Source organism: Sceloporus occidentalis, unplaced genomic scaffold, assembly GCF_023333645.1.
Source record: "Sceloporus occidentalis isolate IW3139 unplaced genomic scaffold, rSceOcc1.0.p SCAF_2, whole genome shotgun sequence".
Lineage (NCBI taxonomy): Eukaryota > Metazoa > Chordata > Lepidosauria > Squamata > Phrynosomatidae > Sceloporus > Sceloporus occidentalis.
In genome coordinates, this window is record NW_028316982.1 from 10,987,281 (window position 1) to 11,011,080 (window position 23,800).

A 23,800-nucleotide genomic window follows, 5' to 3' on the forward strand; every position below is an offset into this window, starting at 1 on the left:
TGTTACTGTTTTAAAAGTGTGTGTCCCATTACTCAGTACTGATACATTTCTAACACATTTTTCTTTCTTGGGGGATATATATATATATATATATATATATATATATATATTAAAAAACATAAATTAAAAGGACAATAATAATTCCAAACAATCCCTTCCAAGTTATATTTATAAAGTAACATTTATATTTTGTGTCATATTAGTTCAGCCTAGCTTTGATGTTATTTGAAAGTAACATCATAGGCCTTGCTGCTTAAGTAATGAGTGATTGTGTTGCTTTTCAAGTGACTTCCCAACTCAGATATAAATCCTTGTATCCTGCAGTTAAATAGTCAATTTGCTCATCCAGAATATCAACAGTCCTGCACTTTGCACCGATGTGTCATTTAAAATCAAAGCAGATACTGTAAAACAGAAGTTCATTAACTTTTCAATATTGAAGAAGCTGGAACATTTATTCTCAATTTGACAAAAAGATTCACCTCAGATTGTGGCCTCACTTTCCACTCATGCTTTCGTATATCCTCATGTGTTTTCTATTCAAGCATATTTCTTGCTGTAGGAGTTCCAAGCTATGCCGAATTTGTGAAATTGCATTTGCATCCCTATACCTAGGTAGATACACATTTGCTTGATGTACTAGCAATCCAAAGTGTCTAGGAGCTGTCATATTTGCAGAGCTTGTGAAAGCTGCAACTCATTGAATCCACTGGACTACAACTCCCTGAATCCCTTGGGCAACAGAGACATGGTTGTTGGTGGATTTGGGGAAGTATAGTCCAGATAAAGTGAACCCTTGGTTTGGTTTCAAGGGGTTTGGTTTCAAGATCCCCAGTGGCTACCAAAATCTATAGATGCCGGAGCCCCATTACATACAATGGCATAGTAAAATGGTGTCCTTTATATAAAATAGCAAAACTTATTCCACCACTGCTCCTAAACTGTGGAATGACCTGCCGGAAGAGATCCGCCATATTACCGCCTTGATGGCCTTTAAGAAGGCCATAAAGACAGATCTCTTCCAACAGGCCTTTCCTAATTAGTCACTCCCCCCCCCACCGCCAAGCAAGTCACCTCTTTGCCCTACAAACATAGACTATCCTTCCCCACTTTGTCCTTTATTATATTTGTTCTTATTTATTGTAGGTTCTTTTTTAATTGTAATTTTTAATTGGGCTCGGGGGATTGGGGGGAATTTGTTTTAATGGTAACTAATATTGTATTGTATTGTATGGTTTTTAAGATGTTGTAACCCGCCTTGATTCCTTGAGAAAAGGCAGGCTATAAATAAATCATATTATTATTATTAGGTATTCTTTTGGGAATTTATATATTGTTTTGAATATTTTCAAGCTGTGGATGGTTGATTCTGTGGATACAGAATCTCTTGATATGGAGGGCTGACAGTAACTTTTCCAAGCTCTGATACACAATAAATGCAATCTCTGAGTAGGACTCCAGGTAAATAGGATCAAACTCCCCAAACCTAGCAATAGAGTTACACTTTTGGGCTTCTATGATTGACTTCCCTCTTCTGATGCTGCTACAAGGAGTCCAGAAGTTCTCGTTTTTGTTTTTTCTTAACCTCAACTGGCCATATTGTCCAGATTTGATGCAGTTTGCTTAAACTTTGCTATGGTTTGTTTGAAACACCATTATTTCAAACCCTGGTTTGTGAAGTTAGGTTGATCCAAAAAACCCAAAACAAACCAACCACACACACAGTCAAGATTAAGCATACAGTGGTACCCCGGGATACGAAATTTCCAGGTTACGAATAAAATCTATTTAAAAAAACTGTTCCGCGTTACGAATGTTTTTTCGGCTTACGAAAAAACTTTTGGTGCTTTTCGGCGCTATTTCGCACCAAATCGCGGCTTTTCCCCATTAGCGCCTATGGGTTTTTCGGCTTACGAAGCCTTTCGGGTTACGAAAGCGGCGGCGGAACGAATTACTTTCGTAACCCGGGGTACCACTGTAGTTGGGTATAATATATGGCTGCAGTTAATTGAAATCAGAAGAAATTCACACTGGAGGAGGAAGGAGTTCAGGAATCCTTTCAAGCAAGGAGGGCTAATCACTCAATATTATTATTGTTGTTATTATGAAGCTTTATTTATATAGTGCTGTACATACAGTCTTTTTAATTAGACAGTTCCCTGCCCTCTGGCTTACAATCTAAAAAGACACGACACAAAAGGAAAAGAGAATGGTGCCGGGGAGGGGGATAAGGTCCAGCATTCTTCTCTCCCTCTGAGGCCTGGACCAAGGCAGATGGACTGGAGGGAGGGCTCTTCTTCTTCAGGCTAGCCCTGATGGAGCAGGGCCTGCCTTTTCATTCCCTCCAGGCCAGATGGCTTGCCCTTCTCTCCCTCTGGATGATGGTGGATGGATGGAGGGCTTTTCCAAAGAGTTATTTTTCCAAACTCTTGCTTGCTTCAAACTATCATTAATTCAATGAAGCCAGGTTCAGACTGTAATTTGATATCCAGTTTATGAAAGCAGCCCCATGTCTGAAATTTCCTTCTTTACTCAAAACCAGAATGTAGGACAATAGCAGATCTGTTCCTCCAAACGTGAGTCAAACCCAGCAACACATAAAGAGGAAGGGTACAGTGAAGTACAGAAATGAAGAATGAGCAAGAATAAGTGGTCAGTGGTCAGCCCATCAATTCCTCTCTCTCCCCGTCTTTTCTTCCCTACCCACATTTCTACCAGCCCAGTTGGGCTCATTCTCTCTTCAGGGACCAGTTTGAAATGAACTCACTGTGTATGAATTTGCAAGTGAAGTGTAATCTTTCTGCTGTTTGGGTAGACCCAGTTTGAAGAGACAGGTTTTCCACAAGCACACATAGGTCTAAATCCTGTTTTTGGTCCCAATTAGACCCATATTGACTCACCATTCAATAGCTGATTCAGTGGTCTGCTCTAGATGGAAGTGACAGAAAGGATTCAGACACAGAAAGTGAAGAAGCAACCTTTTTTGGACTACAGCTCCCAGAATTCCCCTGCCTTCTTGGGCAGTGGCCAAGCAGGAAAACAGCCTGGAAGCCAAGAAACAGTCTGGGAGATTGTCATTACTCTGAGTCACACACAAAACAAAGATGCCCCGGTGTTTTCCTAATGGTTGGTTGCCTCAGCTGGTCTTTCATTAAGCAATAAAGAAGTAGCATGTCAATCTGCTATGCACAGTTCAGCCTTTCTCTTCAGCCAGTTATCTTTGTGACATTCATTTGGAGACCATTAACATATAAATGAGTTTGACCAGGACAGGGTGGGGGGATGTGGGGGACAAGCAGGACAAGGTGGTATTTATTGGAGTGTATCTGGTGGAAGTATGGTTGCTGTCCATGCAGGACACTGTTAGATCTATCTTATGCCCCCAAAAAGAGAAAGGAAAATAAGGATACTCCCCTCCAAAGGGTTTGAAGAAGCACATGTATTTTACTCTTTCTCCTTCTTAGCAGTGGCACTGCCAAAAGAGGAATTCGGAGCACATGTCTAAGGTCCCACTCAGGAGGGGCACCCAGATGCTGTGTGTGGCTGGTGTACCCCATTTTGAACCAGGTGAAGTAGACTGGAATCCTATATTGCGGTAATGTAAATCTCAGTGTCTGGAGTTATGCACTGATTGTGCTATGGAACCCTTATGTTGAGTGGCAACATTGAGCAACTGAACACATGGACGTACACACCCCACACACAACAAAATGTGCATCCACATCCATGGTCATCTGCATGTACCTGTGCATTGGTAAGTGCAAAGGCACTGCTAGAGCAGCTCCACTTCCACAACCTCAAGAGGAATGAAGATATTCTGAAACAAATCATATAATCTTAGAGCTGTAAGGGGCCACAAGATCCATCTAGTTCAAACTCTGCTATTTAGAAGTACAGTGGATCATTGCCTTATGCGGGGGATCCGTTCCGGACCTCCTTGTGTAAGGCGAATAACAAGTATGCTCGAGCCCCATTGAATATAATGGGTCTTGTGCTTGTAGTATGGTGGTGCGCGTGTGCGTGCCATTCATTGTATTATAGCACAGCTTCAGCACACTGTACTCAGTTACAGCATTCCTGAAAGATACCCAAGCAACCTCTGTTTAAAGACTTCCAAAGAAATAGAGTCCACCACTCTAAAGCAGGTCATTCTATTGTTGAACAATTCTTACAGTAGTTCTTATGTTTCTGATGTTTAGGTAGAATTTATTTTCTTGTGATTTGAATCCATTGGTTCTCATTATAGTCTTGGGAGCATAGAATCATAGAGTTGGAAGAGACCGCAAGGGCCATCCAGTCCAACCCCCTGCCATGCAAGAAATCTCAATCAAAGCATCCCTAACAGATGGCCATCCAGCCTCTGTTTAAAGATCTCTAAGGAAGGACACTACACTCCAAGGAAGTTTGTTCCACTGTCGAACAGCCCTTACTGTCAGGAAGTTCCTCCTAATGTTGAGGCAGAATCTCTTTTCCTGTAGCTTGCATTCATTGCGCCAGGTCCTAGTCTCTGGAGCAACAGAAAACAAGCTTGCTCCCTCTTCAATATGACATCCCTTCAACTATTTAAACAGGGCTATCATGTCACCTCTTAACTTTGTCTTCTCTAGGCTAAACATACCCAGCTCCCTAAGGCGTTCCTCATAGGGCATGGTTTCCAGACCCTTCACCATTTTGGTCGCTCTCCTTTGGACACGCTCCAGTTTCTCAATGTCCTTTTTAAATTGTGGCACCCAGAACTGGACACAATATTCCAGGTGGGGCCTGACCAGAGCAGAATATAGTGGCACTATTACTTCCCTTGATCTAGACACTATACTTCTGTTAATGCAACCTAAAATCACATTGGCCTTGTTAGCTGCCGCATCACACTGTTAACTCATGTTTAATTTGTGGTCTACTTGGACTCCCAGATCCCTTTCACATGTAGTTTCATTCAGCCAGGTGTCCCCCATCCTGTTTCTGTTAATTTCATTTTTCCGCCCTAAGTGCAGTACCTTACATTTCTCCGTGTTGAAATTCATTTTGTTAGCTTTGGCTCAGCTTTCTAATCTATTAAGGTCATTCTGAATTTTGATCCTGTCCTCAAGGTTATTAGCTACTCCTCCTAATTTGGTGTCATCTGCAAATTTGGTAAGTGTGCCCCCAATTCTGTCATCCAAGTCATTGATAAAGATGTTGAATAGCACTGGGCCCAGGACAGAGCCCTGTGGGACCCCACTGGTCACTTCTCTCCAGGATGAAAAGAAGCCATTGTTGAGCACCCTTTGGGTTCGGCCAGTCAACCAATTATAAATCCATGTAACAGTTACTTGGTGTAGCAGAAAACAAGCTTACTCCAACTTCTATATGACATCCCTTCAGATATTTATTTAAAGATGTCTATCATGTCACTCCTGGTCTTGTTTTCTCAAAGCAAAACATGCAGATGTCTAAGTTGTTCCCTCACCATGACTTGGTTTCCAGACCTTTCATCTTAGTCATCCTTCTTTGAACACATTCCGGGTTGTTTATATCCTTCTTGAACGGTGATGTCCAAAACTGGACACAATATTCCAGGTGAGGCCTGACCAGAATAGAATGGCACTGCTACTTTTCTTGATTTGGAAACTATACTTCTATTCATGGAATCTAGAATTGCATTGGCTTCTTTGGCTGCCATGTCACACTGTTGATTCACGTTTAGCTTGTAGTCTACTAAGACACCTACAGTAGATCCCTTCACATGAACAAGTAAAATATGTGCCTTCAACCTGCCTGATGACTTTTGGAAACGTCATGAATTTCATAGGGTTTTCTTAGGCAAGGAATACTCAGAGATAATTTGCCATTGATTGCCCTTCTCTGAAATATAACTGACAGCACCTGGTATTCCCAGACAGTTTCCCTTTCAAATACTAGTCTGGCCTGATTAGCTTCCAAGATCAGATAGGAACTAATGCCTTAAGAGTGTTTGGGCAACAAAATATTCAACCACTTCCATAAGAGAACTTAAACTTGCATTAGAAATTAATAGGATTCCAGCCAAGTGATTTGAAAGGCAATGGGGGAGGCAGATTGTTAGTTACAGAATTACCTATCTCGACCACTGCCACATTGGTAGCTGAAACTTACAATTTTGTCTTGTGGTCCAAGTGGATGGACAAAAAAACTGCTATTAATTTGCTGCTATTTTTTCACATACAGAGGATCAAACTGCATGTGACATCATTGTATCTTGTTGCGCCTATTGAATGCACACTTAGACTAACATGTCTTATGATATATTGGCAGGATTTGCCCTGCTGAGAGTAGAATCATGTTACCAGTATAATATGCATGAAAATGTTAAAAAGTGTAAACTGGTTATGCCTATCAGCTCAAGGAAAGGGTGATGAGATGAAAGAAGAATCAGTTGATGCCAGTGTCTGAACACATGATCAATGAAGTGAAAAATATTTTTTTAAAAGAAAATGAGGTATTTTTATTTTTATTTATTTTGAGGATTAGAAGTAGAGCTCATTCCATTTTTATTCCCAGCACCAGTATGGGATCATAGCACCCTTTTCAGAATATGTCTGTCAGCGTTTCCCCATTTTCATGCACATGTGATTCATGTGTAGCTCACACTTCATTTCTACTCTGTCCTGTTGATAAAGGACTGCTTATTAAACAGCCACTAAGGTTATCAGGATAGCTTTTGCATTTGTTTGGAAGAATCCTTCTCTTTGTCTCTGATCCCATTCACTATCATTTCTTTATCCTCCACTACCAATGTCTTTCCCCCCAACATGACAAAAAAGGAGGAGGGGTAATAAAGAGAAGGTGTAAAATAAATTAAATGGCAGCGTGTTTAATTTCATTTTAAGTAGAGAATTGGGAAGCCCAGCTGTACAGCTCTTTCCCTCAGGGTATTAGTTGGTATCATTACTGCCTCTGTGTTAAATCAAAGAGGAATGATATCACACCGATGGCCATCGTAATTGCTACCACTGCTGCCTCTGCTGTTTTGCTTTGCTTTTCTCTGCTAGAAGCTAAAAAATTCTACCATCACAAAAGGAACAGGTATCAGTTACCTTCTATAGATCTTTTCTCATATTAGAATCATAGAATCATAAAATAATAGAGTTGGAAGAGACCACAAGGGCCATCCAGTCCAACCCCCTGCCATGCAGGAAATCCAGATCAAAGTATCCCCTACAGATGGCCATCCAGCCTCTGTTTGAAGACCTCCAAGGAGGGAGACTCCACTACACTCAGAGGAAGTGTGTTCCACTGTCGAACAGCCCTTACTGTCAGGAAGTTCCTCCTAATGTTGAGGTGGAATCTCTTTTCCTGCAGCTTGCATCCATTGCTCCGGGTCTTAGTCTCTGGAGCAGCAGAAAACAAGCTTGCTCCCTCCTCAATATGACTTCCCTTCAAATATTTAAACAGGGCTATCATATCACCTCTTAACCTTCTTTTCTCCAGGCTAAACATCCCCAGCTCCCTCAGTCGTTTCTCATAGCGCATGGTTTCCAGACCCTTCACCATTTTAGTCACCCTCCTTTGGACACGCTCCAGTTTCTCAATGTCCTTTTTTAATTGTGGTGCCCAGAACTGGACACAATATTCCAGGTGGGGCCTGACCAAAGCAGAATATAGTGGCACTATTACTTCCCTTGATCTAGACACTATACTTCTATTGATGCAGCCTAGAATCACATTGGCCTTGTTAGCTGCCGCATCGCACTGTTGACTCATGTTCAACTTGTGGTCTACTTGGACTCCTAGATCCCTTTCACATGTAGGAGTCCAAGTAGACCACAAGTTGAACATGAGTCAACAGTGTGATGCGGCAGCTAACAAGGCCAGTGCGATTCTAGGCTGCATCAATAGAAGTATATGTCTCAGCAAACCTCAAAGGTGAGGTCTGACCAACTCAGATCCAATGCAGATTGGAGTGGCACTATTCCTTTCCTTGATCAAGACAATATATTACTATTCATGCAGCCTAGAATTACATTGGCTTTTCTAGGTGCAGCATCACACTGTTGATTCATATTCAGCTTGTACTCTACTAAGACCCCTAGATACCTTTCACATTTACTATTGTCAAGCCAGGTGACACTCATCCTATGTCTGTGCATTTTTTTTTATTTGTTTCTCCCTAAATGTAGTATACCTTACATTTCTCCCTGTTGAAATTAATTTTGTTAGTTTTGGCCCAGCTCTCCAGAATTTTCAATTCTGATACTGCCCTTTGAAAGTATTGGCTACCCCTTCTAACAATACTTGGCAACAGTGCAGTGATAGTTGATGGCTTGATTGATGAGAGGTGCAGTAAATCCACTCCCAAGTTTTATTTCGGACTTAAAAGAATTTCAGTCAAGCCATCAACCATCACTGTACTGCTGCCAAGTATTGTTAGGAGGGGTAGCCAATACCCTCAAAAGACAGGATCAGAATTGAAAATGTCCAAGGTACCAAATCAGTTTTCAGGTTCAGGTTCAGCAATGCAGATACCTACTTTAAAGTCTGCAATAAAATCTAGGAAAAATTTACGGCACCCTGATGTTGAAGGCAACTCTACATCTATGCAGAACTGCCTCTTACATTTGTCATAGTGCCTTCAGAGTAATGCTGCTTGAGGGTATGATGGGATATTAAAGTGGTGGCCAGATCCAGTAGGCTGGCGCCGTTACTGCTCCATAAATCCACCAGAATCAAAGGTCCAATAGAGAGTATTGAGTCCAGACAGACCACCTTAGACAAGAAGCTGGCTTTGGTTTTGCTGACTTAGGGATTTTAGGAGTTAGGATCTAAAAAAAAGTAATGTTTCTAAAAATCTGTCCTGAGCAAGCATTACCTGTGCATTTGGGGTATTCAGGCTGTAGGCCTTGGGTTACATTGATGAGATCTGCGTGGACCCTAGAACCAAGCAACCGTAGTAATCAGGACTACTCTTCAGAACCAAAAGAGATCCTGCCCTGTCCCATCTCTCTATTTGTTGCACTCGCTGCCCTTCAAAAGTCTTCTTAATTCTGCAAAAAGATTTATGAGGCCTATTGCTGATGCTGCTCATATTCTAGTTTCTGTGCATCTCATCCCAAGTTATTTATTGCTGTTGTTTTAATGTTAAGAAGTTTTTTTAATCTAAAAAGGCTGCTATTTATTAACTTCAAGTTTTCAAATGATGTAGTCATTTTTAACGCTGTCTGGCAGGAATCTGTGACCCCTGAATGCAGTCAATAATTCGAAGTGCCCACCTTGCAGCTCAGGCCAATTTTACTGCAGCCTTGCTAAATGCCCACTCAGCAGCTTTCCTGAGCTCTTAATTCCACTGAGTAACTTACACATATTACCAAGATGTGCTATTGTGTGTATGCAAGGCTGTGATTACACTTGGCCCTTATGTGCTATTCTTGATAGATTGATCTGAAACCCACAAATCACGAGACTTAGCTTCATCCCTTCTCTCTAGCCTTCGTACGGTTTCCATTAATTCTTGCACACACATTACTGCTAATCCAGCATGCCAGAGATAATAGCCATGCTAAATGACCCAGATTCTCTCTGGAATGATATGGTGAGTGGGACAGTAGGACAAACCCAGAAATGAGAACATGTATTACAAGTCGGAAGGGGAGCTCAGTGTCTTCTATACATAGTGGGCCCTTGGTATCCACTCAAGTTTGGTTCCAGGGCCCTCATTGGATACCAAAATATGTGGATATGCAAGTTCCATTAAAAACAATGTCCTATTAAAATGGTGTCTCTTATATAAAATGGCTAAAATAATGTTTGGTTTTGGAATGTATATCATTTTTGAATATTTTCAGGCCGTGGATAGTTGAATCCATGGATAAAAAATCTGTGAATACAGCAGCTTTGACTTTTGCAGATTTTTATTATTTGTGGTTTTGATTCATATGTTCTCTCTAGGAATCTCTAGGTCTTCCAGTGTAACTCTTCTGGACGTTGACCATAGAGTTGTGCTGAAGAACCTAGTAGTTCCTAGAGAAAGCTCTTGTCTAGGTGTTTGTAGGTCCTCCTGCATGATACTGTGACCAGCTTCTGACAGATGTTGGCCATAGATTTGCACTGGAGGACCTAGAATCATAGAATAATAGAATAATAGAGTTGGAAGAGACCGCAAGGGCCATCTAGTCCAACCCCCTGCCATGCAGGAAATCCAAATCAAATAACAGATGTTCTCTTAGGTAAAAAGAATAGGGCTTTTTTATTTGCATTTTTTTGACCTTGACAGCTGTCTTTCACCCCTAACCCCAGTGAATGTGGAGGGACCACTGTATTTACATATAAAGATGTCTTATTTTAACCATTACCCTGAAATTGATGTAAGAAACTCTGATGTAGACATTCCTACCTGGCCAGACCAAAATGGCTGCTAATCCTTTGTATTTTTCCAGTGACTGACCCTCAGGACAGAAGATTCCAGGAGCAGCAACTCCTATGGATCTGAACCCTTACAGCTGAGTCTGGGGTGTTTCTTACACTTATACTGGTGTGATACCACTTTAATTGTCATGGGTTTATTCTAAGGAGCCCTAATATTTATTGTTAGGTCAGTACTTATTTGAAAAACCATATTTCCCCATATGAACCTGCATGGGTCTGTCCCAAGGAGTCCTAACATTTATTATTATGCAAGGTACTTCTTTGCAAGACCTTCTTTGAAAGGGAGCTTTGTCCCCAGTGCCATATAGCCAGTAGGAGGAAGGGCCTGCCTTCATAGATATCCCTCCACACTGTTTCAACACAGAATAACACAACCTCACCTTGACAAAATCCAGGCTTGTAACTAACATAATTATTTATTTAAATGATTATGATTTTTAAACACTTTCACCTTATGAAGTAGCCAGTCGAGCTTTGAAAGCTTGCATCATGTATTTTGTACATTTTAGTTAGTTGAATAAAGATATCACTATTTTGGAGATTTTCGAAGTTTTATTGGTGTAAGTGTTTGTGGACTCAGCCCATTTCATCAAATACAACCAGAATATGTATATGTGTACATTGATCCTGTTTGGTTTGCTTTCCTGAGTTATCTGTGTGTAGGCAATTTTCTGCTTTCTGACTGTGGAGATTATCAGACGGGGATGGAAAAGGGTCGGGATCACTCTCCCATCTTTATCCTGTCTGTGACTGCGATGGCGTGAAAGCCTTTCATATTGTTGCGCTTATCCTGTCATTGAAGTGGAATTATATTAATGCAAACCCCTGTAATACAAAATGCCAGGACAATTCCACTTTAACAGCAGCACAATGACAGGATGAGCACAACATCATATGAAAGTCTTTTGCGCAATCATGGTCATTCGTGCTTCTCAGATGGGATGATGTCTGGATAAGTGTGGCATTGTGTGGAAGTCTTTCCCATGGTCATGTGGGAAGGACAGGACAAGGGCATCCTTTTCCCATCTGAAAATCTCCTGTGACACTGTGGTGTAATTTTTTAGGCAGTGATTCCCAAAGTGGGTGATATGCCATCTCCAGGGGCAGTGGAAAGATCCGGGGAGGGGGGGCGGTGAAGAGTAAAGGTGGTGGGGAAGGGCTTCAGTCAAAGTATTGCTACACAGTAAAGACGAGGAATCAGCAGCTTGTAGGACTGTGATGGGGATGAGGGTTGCATGAAACTTCTTTTTATGCTCTTTCAAAACCACACAGCAGCCTCGCTGATCATTTAGTGTGGAGTCTCTTGGTCTGGCCCCACAAGATCATTCCCTTAGCTACATCTTTCACTGGTGGTGGCAGTGGTGGTTGAGAAACTCTTGCAAGGCTTGGGCACAGGACATCACTTCTGTGACTCAGAACGGCACCATTTTGGCACAGACAGAGAGTGACTGGAACAAGGAGTGTTAAAGCATGTGGCAGTGGAGGAGAAGTGGTGGCAAAAAGAAGCTTTCAGATTTGGGACACTGCTTAAACTTTGTGAGCTTTTATGGGACGTGGCTGGTAGGTTAGAGCTACTCTCCTGTTCCTGTTTTCTTTTATTGCACAAGTTGAGAGAAGAGGTAACAGAAGAAGCAATGTTTGTGTATGTGCAGGGTAGGGGGGGGGGGAACACTTGAAGCTACATAGGGAAGACTTGTCTCTGGTGAAGGAGAGGAAGTAATGTAGTGTCCGGAATCAATTCTTGGAAAGAGTTCTTCACCTTGGAGCAGCTCTTGTAGTTAGCATATATACTCGACTATAAGTCAAGAAATGTATGCCCCAAAATTGACCCTAAAATCTGGGGCTGACTTATATACAGGTCAATAACTAGTACTGCTTAGAAAGGTTCTAAAACAAGCAAGCCTGATGCCCCACTCTTGGTGCCTCGAGGCACGTGTTTTTCTGTGTGTGTGTGAAAGAGGAGGTTCCTAGTCCTATTAGCAAACCTCCTCTTCTCATATTTGCTTCCCTCCCCAGTCCGATTTACAAGCCTTTTCTTCCCATGGAAAAAACACCTCTTTTAACTCCACTTGCTTCTCTTCTCAATCCTGGGAATCGATGTTAGGTGGTCGGGAGAGGTCCGGAGAAGGAGAAGGAGGGATGGAAGTGGTATTTTCCCCTTTCCATCCTTCCTTATAGCCCCCTAAATTTTACCCTTGACTTATCCACGGCCCGAGTCATATCAAAATCCATGATTTTGACCCTGAAACCTTCCCTTGACTTATAGATGAGTTCAACTTGTACAAGAGTATATACAGTAAAATCTCTCCCTTTCTCCATCTGTGTCATTCCCCAGTCCAGGGCATGTGGCCTCTGTAACCCCCCTACACACAACAGTTGCACCCATTTCTGCCCAAGCAAAGAAGGATTGGGAGTCCTTTCTGACCAGGGAGAAGCTTCTCCCTTTGTACTTGGTCACCTTGGGAGTAACAACCGAGCAGCTGGCTGAGCTGTGACCGAGAGACTTCTTGCCTGCACTGGCCTTAGCTGGAGGGGTGGCATGGGTGAGAGGCTTCTTGCTTGCTGTTCAGCCAGCTACTCGCTTGCTGCTCCCAGGATTCCAGGTGCAACGTGACTAAGATTGGTTACTTTGAATTTGCAGTAGACTAGTAGACCTCATATAAAGGAATATGGGGAGCGCTAGGGTCATCGCTCAAGGCTAAAAGAGGAGGTAGACGGAAACGGTTTGGAGACCACTGTTCACCTGGCAATCCTACCCGAAGAACATAAGTGAAATTGAATTTAGCCTTCAAGATGAAAGAAATTCCCCCTTCTTGGTGTACAGTTTCTGTCAGTTGTCCCTGGACATGAATAAATTTAATTCCTTGGTTCATTCTCAGGTACACACATTAATACATGCACACATACACACACACAGACACACACGCAGAGAGAGAGAGAGAGAGAGAGAGAGATTGAAATTTCGCAATCCCAATTACCACATCTTTAATCCTTATTCAATTTTTTTTTGTAAGAGAAAGAGCTTCAGTGTGAAATAGTTATTTTAGAAGCAACCTCTTATAAAATAAGTATATTTGTAAGTCAGCACACACACACAAATGTTTTTTTGTTCCTGCAAGACCTTGTAAATGTTAATGGTGCAATTACTTCTTATTTAAAAAAAAATTCCTCCTCGTCATAAGGCAGATTTTTATAGTATGGTTTGTCTTTTAATGACTCAAAACCCTCAGGCAAAAGGCACATTGTTGAAACAGCCTTTGAGAATGACTATTCTTCTTCACCCATTCCATGTTTTACTTTAAAGACTCATAATAAGCAGAAGAATTTTAATTAAATGTAAGACTACTCTAGAACAATAGAAAGAGATTGGGGAGACCTGAAGGGGTGCAATGAACTGCTGTATATACTCATGTACTGTATAGGTCTAGAAATTTTAGTGAAAAAAATGATTTTAAAAACCCGATTCAACTTATCTATAGGTCAACGTAAGTACTATACTTTAACTCTTACATTATAAAAGGAACCATCCCTTGGTGAAAAGCAAGAGCACATCCTGTCCTGGTAGCACTGATCCCCTCTTTATTCTTTCAACCTTTAGTATGAGCACAAAGAGTTATGCCTGCTGGAATTGTGTAAGTTCCTTGCCATTGTTTTCCTTTGCTTCATCTTTGGATTCTTTTGTTATGTGCCCCAAAATTTTACTCTCAACTTATCTATCAAAATCCATAAGTCTGGCCCCAAAACCTGCCCTCAACTTATACATGAGATTGACTTATAGGCTGCTTTAGACAACAACAAACAACTATTTTATTTATATTTTCTTGCCTCTGCCAGATGGATCGAGGCAGGAGTACAACCCGATAAAATATACAGAACACAACAATAAAATACAATAACAATTTACAAATCATTCCTTTAAAAAGATTCTATCGAAAAGTGAGGGAGGAATAAAAATATTCAAATCTTAATAAAAATGGAGCAGTATTTCTATACTATACAATGGAGAGGATCACTACTTTTTAATGCTTTTCCTCAAGGAGGAAAATATTCAAAGGTAGCTATGTTGGCTGTGCAGCAAAGTACAACAAAATCCAAAATCCACAAGCAACGATATCATTTGTGGGCCAACTCCAAAGCATAAAATATGTTATGCAAACTTTCAAAGCTTCACCGACGTTTTCCACAGGCAAAGATGTTAAAATTCATACTGGAGAAAATTTGTGAAAATATTAGAATAACAGAACTTCATTCTATCTGAGATGTTATCAGTTAAGATATTACTGAGGAATTTCAATGCAGGAAGAGGGAACTCTCATTATTCACCATGTGAGGACTAGAGACAAAGAGCAGTAAAAGACAGGTAATATAATTTAAGCTCCATTAGCAACAGAAAAGTAACTTCTCCTGAGATCCAGTGTCCCTCTTCTGTGTGCTTTGCTTTACTAATGGAGCTGAAATTTTATTACTGTCTTTTATGCTCTTTGTCTTTAGACCAGGAGAAATATACTTGCCTAGTTTTTTCTCTCTCCCTGTTGTTCTAGATATTAACTTGCCATGTTAAAGATAAGGAAGCATTTCAAAATTCTTTCAAAATTCATACCCCCATTTATAATCTGGAGTGGTACTTTCTATTCCTACCACCTGATACTATCACATGGATACAACAGATGTTATTTTCAGATAGTTTCACATGGATTCACCTAGTATCACAAGGATAGAACGGATTTTATTTTCTGATAGTTTATTTGCATGTACCATATCAGGGGTAGGCAAACTTTTTGAGCCGGGGGCTGGGTTGCTGTCCCTCAGACAACTGGGGGGCCTAAGCCAAAAAATAAATACAGTCCGTCCTTGCCTTACGCGGAGGATCCGTTCCGGATTCCGCCGCGTAAGGCGAATTCCGCCTATGCTCGCGCCCCATTGGAAACAATGGGGCTCGTGCGCGGCGGCACAGGAGCACGCAGGGCGCAACAGGCGCGCATGCCCATTCAATTGAATGGGACGCGCCGCCCCTTCCGCCCCGCGGCTTGAGCGCGTATGCTCAAGGCCGCGTATGGCGCGCCCGCGTATGGCATGGGCGCGCTGTAATTAAATATTTTTTTAAAAAAATTAAATAAATAACTAAACCAGGACAAAATTTTCAAATGGAGGACACTTTTTTAAAAAAATGGAGGACACACGAAAAAATTTGGTGATTTTTAAATTTTTTTAATATAAATGCATGTTTCTGAGGCTTCTATAGACAATTGTCCCTCTTGCCTGCCGCTTGCCCCCCTTTGTCCGCCTCCTCCTGATAGGCCAAAGGCCCCACGTCCTCAAGCGAGAGGCCAAAGGCTCCAGCAGCAATCGGCGGCAGGACCAGCCCAGGGCCGGTCCCAAGGCCTTGCCGGGCTGCATCCGGGCTGCAAGTTGCCTACCCCTGTACCATATTTCCAGGAAGCTGAACTACCGTATTATCTAATATTTGTTAGGAAAGGGTTGCTACCCAAAGAACAGGTGAGGTGGTCCTCACCAGCTGTCAGTGATACTTGAAATGTGGGGGAAATTAACTTTGTGAGAGACTTGGGTAAACTGTGGACCATGTACACCAATATGTACCAGTACTAACTGGGAGGGCTCCAGGTTTTGGGTGGATTTAAAAAATATGTAGAGTGCACACACACACACAGGATAGTAATTCAAACAGACACATCATAAAGAGCTCACCAAAATGGAAATATGGAAAGGGGATAGTGGAGTTTTTAGGGGTTGCAGTGGGGTTGTAATTATGTGTCCAAAGCAAAGACTGTGCAAAACTGGAGTGTCTCAGACTGGGAGGTCTGAGGACAACATAGAACATATACAGAGTGTAGGTGTATATGCCAGCTGTGTGCACAGAGGTTAGGTTTTGAAACCATATTTATATTTTTGAAACCTTAAAACCAGCCCTAGGTGATAGTCTGCCTGGCCAGATAGCAAAGGCTGAATTACTTGTCCCCGGAATCCAGACTAGGATCCCAGACGGGTTTGTTTTAATGAAAACAGTGATTGTATTGGGATATCCCTGGATGGAGAGTTGGAGAAGTTTGACTGGGAACACAACAGGAAGTATGGCTGTAGATACAAAGAGATCTTTTGATTCAGGTTTCAAGAGGAAATGTGTATTACTTATGGGAAGGTAGAAACACTTTAGATTGGCTGTTGTTATTTTTTACCTGGATGGTTTTTACTTGAATTTTCACATGCCTATGGGGAAACAGCCCTTTTTTCCAGAGCAAAAAAGAAGCAGGGCCTCCTTGAGTCTCTTTCCCATCCCCTTTCTCTTCCTACCACCTTCTTTCTGAATCCAGCCCCCTTCTCTCTTGTCTTCCCCATTGCAAGCAGCTGGGGAGGGACAAATCGAGCTTGCCACCAGTCTGAATTAGTCCATGAAACATTAATATCTGAAATGATCCTAAGGTCTTTATGAAATTAGCCATTGGGCACATGACATTATGTCGATAAGATTACTAGGCCATGACTATCCCAAGCTCTGATATTTGGGAGGGGGGGTTGACCTAGGGACAATTCCTTGTGGTGTCTTTGTACTGCTACAAGAGTGATGTTACAAGGAGCATTAAGCGTGATGCATTAAAAGTCACCCCCAGTTTTGCAGACTATATATTCAAACAAAAAGTGTGGCTAGTGGTTTGTGTGTTGGACAACGACTCTGGAGACCAGGGTTGCAATCCCTGCTCAGCAATGAAACCCACTGTGTGACCTTGGGCAAGTCACATTCTCTCAGCCTCAGGGGAAGACAAGGGCAAACTTCCTCTGAACAAATCTTGCCAAGAAAACCCCATGATAGGTTCATTTTAGGATTGCCATGAGTTGGAAATGAGTTGAAGGCACACAACAACAACTAACAAATGGGGTGTGTTTGGGTGTATGCACACTTTCAAGGAAACATATTTTCCTTATTCTGAGTACTAGAGAAGCGGGCCCAGGCTTGAGACGCCAGACCAGGCTTTGCAACCTGGGAACCCTACTTCTAGGGCAAACTTACTCTAGAAATTAACAGGGAACATGTGAAAAGCTGCAGTTTGCCACTTCATTGTACTTCATTGCCTGCAGTGATGTAGCCAAGGGGGGGGGGGGGAATCTTGGGGTCTGGACCCCCCCCCTTCCAGTAGAAAAATGAATGGTGTGTGCTGCTGCACTGCCGCACCCAAGCCCCATTATAATGGTGGCACTTAGTCTGGACCTCCCCTTCCTAAAATCCTGGCTACGTCCCTGTTGCCTTTTAAGTATTTTCATTTGCAGCAATATCTTTTAAAAAGCAAAAAAGAAGACAAATGGTAGCAAGGAATGAGTACTGACGACCTGGGACCCTTTCATACTACACAGTTATCTATGGTTCCACTTCAATTGCTTTGACAATATCCTGTGGAGTCCTAGGTTTGTAATTTGGTAAAATTAGAGTTCTTTGGCAGATAATCCTAAATGTGTCTGTGTTCTGTCCCTTCAAGTAATTTCTGACTTATGGCAACCCTATCATGGGGTTTTCTTGGCAAGATTTGTTCAGAGGAGGGTTGCCACTGCCTTCCCCTGAGGCTGAGAGTGTGTAACTTGCCCAAGGTTACTCATTGGGTTCCACGGCTGAGCAGGGAATCGGATCCTGGTCTCCAGAGTCGTAGTCCAATACTCAAACCACTACATCTCACTGGCTCTAGTACAGAATTCTAAATATCTCATCCTAAACATCTGAGCTCAATGGAGAGTCCATACTAGCTTGGCTAGCTAGGATATTTCCTAGACAGAGGAGTTTCTGCTTTTCCCACCTCTTTGAAACTTTGTTTGCCCCATTTTTATTTCTCCCCACAGCACAGGCATACAGTACTATGTTTTCATACCATAACACCAGATCTTTAAACACTCTGTTTTTAGTCTTTACATGGCTATTCTTGTATAACATTCTGGTATCTTTTAGGATGAATGGCAATTTCAAAATACTTTTTAATGTATAAATAATGATGGTAGCACTCCTTTGAACTCTTCATGTAGAAGTCTTGCAGATGATAATTGGATTTGTATAACTTTAATGTTTCAAAAATAGACACATTAGGTGTTTCATATGGGCAAATACATGGTATACTTAGACAGGAATATTTCAGTGTACTGAACTGTATCATTGCGGTTTTCATTATGTTTTGAAGGATAGCGTGGAAGATTTGTTAAGCAAAGGTCTGTTCTTAAATACATTAAGGGCTATATTGAAATAAAGGCAAGTTGAATATTAAAGATTAATGTGGGAAATGCCACTGAAGTGTCTTTCTGGAAGTTATTTTTTATACCCTTGAATACATTATAATGAAAGAATCAACATCAAACAATCTTACTTTTTTAAGTAAATACATTTTTGGCTTTAATAGATTTATGGACTACATAGGTCTGTCTAATTGTTTATAATAGGGTTTTCCAACTTGGCACCATCCAGATGTATTGGAATACAAATGCCCATCAAGTCTCTAATTTAAGTCTCCAGGGCCAGATGAACTACATCCAAGGCTATTAAAAGAATTGGCAGAAGTAATTTTAGAACCACTAGCAATCATCTTTGAAAATTCTTGGAGAACAAGCGAAGTCCCAACAAAGTGGAGGAGGGCAAATGTTTCCCTACCTTCAAATGGGAAAAAAGAGAACCCAAACAATTGCTGACATGAATACCAGGAAAGATTCTAAGCAGATCATTAACCAAAAGTCAATATGGGTTTCTCAAAATCTTACCTCTTTTTTTCACAGGTTTAAAGCTTGGTAGATGATGGGAATGCTTTGGATGCAACATATCTTGATTTCAGTAAGGCCTTTGAAAAGCTCCTTCATTATATTGTTGCAAACACGCTAGTAAAATTTGGGCTAGACAGCGTGATTGTTAGATGGATTTGTAATTGATTGACCAACCAAACCCAAAGGATACTCAAAAATGGCCCCTTCTCATCTTGGAGAGAAGTGACTAGTGGTGTGCCAGAGGGTTTTGTCTGGGATCAGTGCTAACCAGGATCTTTATGAATGACTTGTAGATGGAAGAGAGGGCATGCTTATCACATTTGCAGATGACACCAAAGTAGCAGGAATAGCTAATACCCCAGAAGACAGGATCAGAATTCAAAATGACTTTAACAGATTAGAGAACTGGGCTAAAACTAACAAAATGAATCTCAACAAGGAGAAATGTAAAGTACTGCATTCAGGTAAAAAAAAATGAAATACATAGATATAGGATGGATGTCATCTGGTTTGATAACAATACATATGAAAGGGATCTAGGAGTCTTAGTAGATCACAAGCTAAATATGAATCATCAGTGTGATGAGGCAGCTTACAAAGCCGATGTGATTCTAGGCTGCATGAATAGGAGTATAGTGTCTATACTCCTATTCATGCAGCCTAGAATCACATTGGCTTTTTAAGCTGCCTCACCTGGAATGGTGTTATGGGCACTACAATTCAAAAAGGATATTGAGAAGCTGGAATGTGTCCAGAGGAGGGTGAATAGTAAAGGGTCTGGAAAACATAGCCTATGTGGGTTTGCTTTGGAAGCTGGGGAAGAGAAGGTTAAGAGGTGACATGACAGCCATGTTTAAATATTTGAAAGGATGTCATATTGAAGAATGGGCAAGCTAACTTTCTGCTGGTCCTGAGACTAGGACATGGACTAATTACAGGAAAAGAGATTCTAACTCAGCATTAGAACTTTCTGACAGTAGGAGATGTTTGACAGTGAAACACAGTACCTCGAAGGGGGGTGGAGTCTCCTTCTTTGGAGGTCTTTAAACAAAGGCTGGATGGCCATCTGTTGGGGATGCTTTGATTGTGAGTTCTTGAATGGCAGGGAGTTGGACTGGATGGCCCTTGTGGTCTCTTCTAACTTTATGCTTCTGTATACCTTGATATCCACTGGGGTTTGGTTCCAGGACTTTTCTTAGATAACAAGGGGAATCCATTGTCATCTGTCTACAAAGAGGTCTGGATTGCAAAAGAGGAGTCCTTGTTGATATGCAAATGGACTTTACATTTCCTGGACTTTCCCAATTGCCACATGGCCAGAGGAGTAGGGGCCAGCCTGCTAATGATACCCTCCCCATACCATCTTAACTAGGGAAAGAAACAACAAAATGCAGGCATTTTACTAACATCTCTAATTTTTCTGCTGTTTGGTATGTGACATTTTGCCTGATGAAGAAGCCAGTGGAGCTTCGAAAGTTTGCAACAAGTAAGCTAAAATGCATATTGTGCATTTTAGTTGGCCAGTCAAGGTATCACTATTTGTTGTTTTTTTTGTTTGAAAACCTGTGTATGCTCAGATCCCATTAAATACAATGGTGTAGTAAAATATAAAGTGGCAAAAACAAGGTTTGCTTTTTTAGAACTTACATATTTTTAAATATTTTTGATCTGTGGGTGGTTAAATTAGTGGGTATAGAATCTGAATAAATGGCTGACTGTAGTTCTGTCATTCCTAGCCACAATGGCCATTTTCCAAATGTTGGTCTTGGGCTACTTTCAGCATTGCTCATCATGGCCATGTCAGCAATCGAGGGAAATGTAGTCCAACATGTGAAGAGTCGATAGGGTTCCCAGATATCCTGATCTGACCCTGAATTTCAGGACTTGGACTCTCTTCTCTAGTTCTCAGGGCAATGGGGAGGAATCTCAGGGTTTATTCACATTGAGAAAATAATCCAGGATGAATCCGGGTTAAATCTCTATTGTTCACACCCATCCCCAATGCACCCAATTAAGTTTTTTGGGGGGAGCGCTGCCAAAAACCCTACTTAATCTGGAATAATCGATATTGAGTTTCCCCCTGAGTTTTAACAAAAGATCTTCATCATCAGTAGTGTGAATAACTGATTCAAATAGACCCAGGATACAACACTGCATACCAAAAAAGGGGTTGCAAATGCATTGACATTGTCGACTCCATCTTTATTCTAGTGCTTGCATGTGTGAACAGCCAAACTCACAGAAATGTGCATCGACGCAGTTCCACAGTGTGAATAACAAACCCAGAATGTGTGAGAGAGATGATTTGTTTCATGGCACTAAAAGATACGGCATGTGAATGACCCCTCAAAGGTCATTCCTTGAAAGGAGTATGTGTATTCTTTTAATCATAATTTATTTTTAATTGAATGGCATGTGCCATACAGTTATGGCTCATGCTTAATGTGTCATGCTTTATGGTATTACAAGGGGCTACTCTCTGTGGACAGCAGCCTTGTAATATCACCAGAAGCCACCCCTGGTTTTCAGATTTTGGCCTGGGATGGGATCAACCTGCCAATCCTAAAGGTGTTTATTCCTCATCTCAGTTTTAGGGAGAAGCCAGAAGCAACACTCGTTCACTCTCTCAGACTCTGCATGCATCTGTTTACATTGCCACCCACATCCTTCTACCGTCCATTATTCAAAGCGTGAGCAGCTGCTGCTGCAAGTACTGCTTATACTGCTGTTAATTTCTTTCAAATGAACTGAAAGGAAGCCACAGTGCCCCCATCCAAAATATAAATGAATAAATATACATATAGCATTAGCAGCTGCTGGTTTTGTCCCAAGAGCAGTGGTAGTTCTTCCCACTTTTCCTTTAAATGTTTAGAATCCTTTTGAGATATTAAATATTCATACATTTCATTTTTTTCCTCTAAAAAGAGTAAAAGGAGGACACAGGGCCATCTGGAGGGAGGGCAGTTTTGTTATGTTTCGAATTTAATTAAAAATATGGCTTTGCTTCAGTTTTTATGAATGGGATGGGAATTTTCATCTTCATCTTTTTCTAAGGAAAATATATTTGAATGATGCATAATTGGAAGGAATGTAAGTATTCAAATAGCTGGACTTTGGAAATTGTAACTGAGAGAAATGGAGGTATCAGTGAAAATTTTAAAACACCTTTTAAAAAAGGCTTAGATTAATGTTTGGCAAAGAAGAGCAGATTTCTTTACAACTTCCTTATATAATGATCCTGGAAGTTTTAAGTAAATGCTTGCCATGCAGGACTGCAACAGAAGTTACTGCGAGTATGTGGTCAGCTATCCAAATTGCGTCTCATTTATAACAAATGTGAGCATATTGCTGGGAGGTGGAGAAGAGGCAGGGAAAACCTTAGCCCCTCAGAATTTGTATGGTATCTTAGGAGCATACCCACCAAAATTTCACAGATGAAGACTGGAACACATGCAGCTAAGCAACATCCATGTGTGAGCAAGATGGCAAAAGTTATTAATGAGGAAGAACACACAAGCTAGGAGAGGCTGCAGCAGTTTGCTTTTGGCTGAGCCTACCGGGAAGGGAGAGCTTCCATCCCCTCCTATCGTCGCCTGATGCTAAGTCAGTTGAATGCAAATTATTTTTGCATTTTAGACTCAGTTTGCAGGAACTGAAGTAAGCTGAGGACAAAGAGAGAAAATTGGAGGAGGGGGGACTGGGACATTAAAAAACACCTGCAAAAGTGAGATGAAAGAGGACTAAATGGAACTGCCCATGTCAAATCAGGACAGTCTGAGGCTATGTAGAAGGTCTGTGCCACATTTAGAGAAGCACTGATGCAAGAGGAAAGGCAGGGAGGCAAAGTGAATGGTAACATTATGTGTGCTAAAATCTGAAGAATGGATTGCTTGTTGTTACACAGAAAGGGTCAAGCCCATCAGTACTCTGATCAAAAATAGATAGTGCTTTTTGGGAGTTAGGGAAGAAAAAGTGCTTCATCTCAACATGCACATGGGCTGATGTAATAAATAGGCTGCAAAAGTTGACCATATTCCTCTCTCTCAGCACTGGCAAACTTATAAAAAGCCCATTTCTCCAAAAGACAATACATAAAGTAAACTGGGGCTTTTCTGTATAAACAACACTCTTCATGCATCTCTGTCATTAAAAAAAGAAATCATATGACAAAAGCAAAAAAATCCATCAAGGCAAAAAAAGAAAAAGAAAGAAAGACTTAGCATCTGAGTATCTTCTTTGTGTAGCTGTCTGTACTGGTGCAGATCATCTGCAGCAGGAGAGTTTCTCAGTCAACTGACTGGAGGGTTCTCTAATTTTTCCCCTGCCTCTCTCCCCCACCCCATCTTTCTCTCTCCCTTCTTGTGCAGATGAAATCATGCAACAGGAGATCAGGCCTCTTGTTGCTGTGGATATCATAGAACAGCTTCACCGGCAGTTTGCCATTTTATCAGGTAAGGACTAGTTTTTCACTTGCATTATATCTAGTTGCACATCCCTTAATTGCCTCATGGCCTGATTCTCTTTGGGCACTGGCAAAATGAGGAATGCTGGACCAGGTCAATTTTTGGTCCAGTCCAGCAGGACTTTCCTTATATTTTGACAAAGATGACTAAACAAGGCCTAATGTGGCTACTAAGTGCCCGTTTAGGATTTCCAGGTCTCCTTACACCCAGACTCT

The 23,800-nt window shown here is 41.3% G+C and overlaps 1 protein-coding gene across 8 annotated transcripts in view; it reads left to right on the forward strand.

Moving 5' to 3' along the window:
• The window catches only part of LOC149317967 (guanine nucleotide exchange factor DBS-like), a 292,013-nt gene that overhangs the window by 42,394 nt on the left and 225,819 nt on the right, over positions 1 to 23,800 (forward strand). For all 8 annotated transcript variants that reach the window (XM_089508735.1, XM_089508734.1, XM_089508737.1 and 5 more), the window contains exon 2: positions 23,490 to 23,573. In XM_089508735.1, the coding sequence (XP_089364861.1) occupies positions 23,490 to 23,573 (84 nt within the window). The remainder of the gene's footprint in view (positions 1 to 23,489; positions 23,574 to 23,800) is intronic.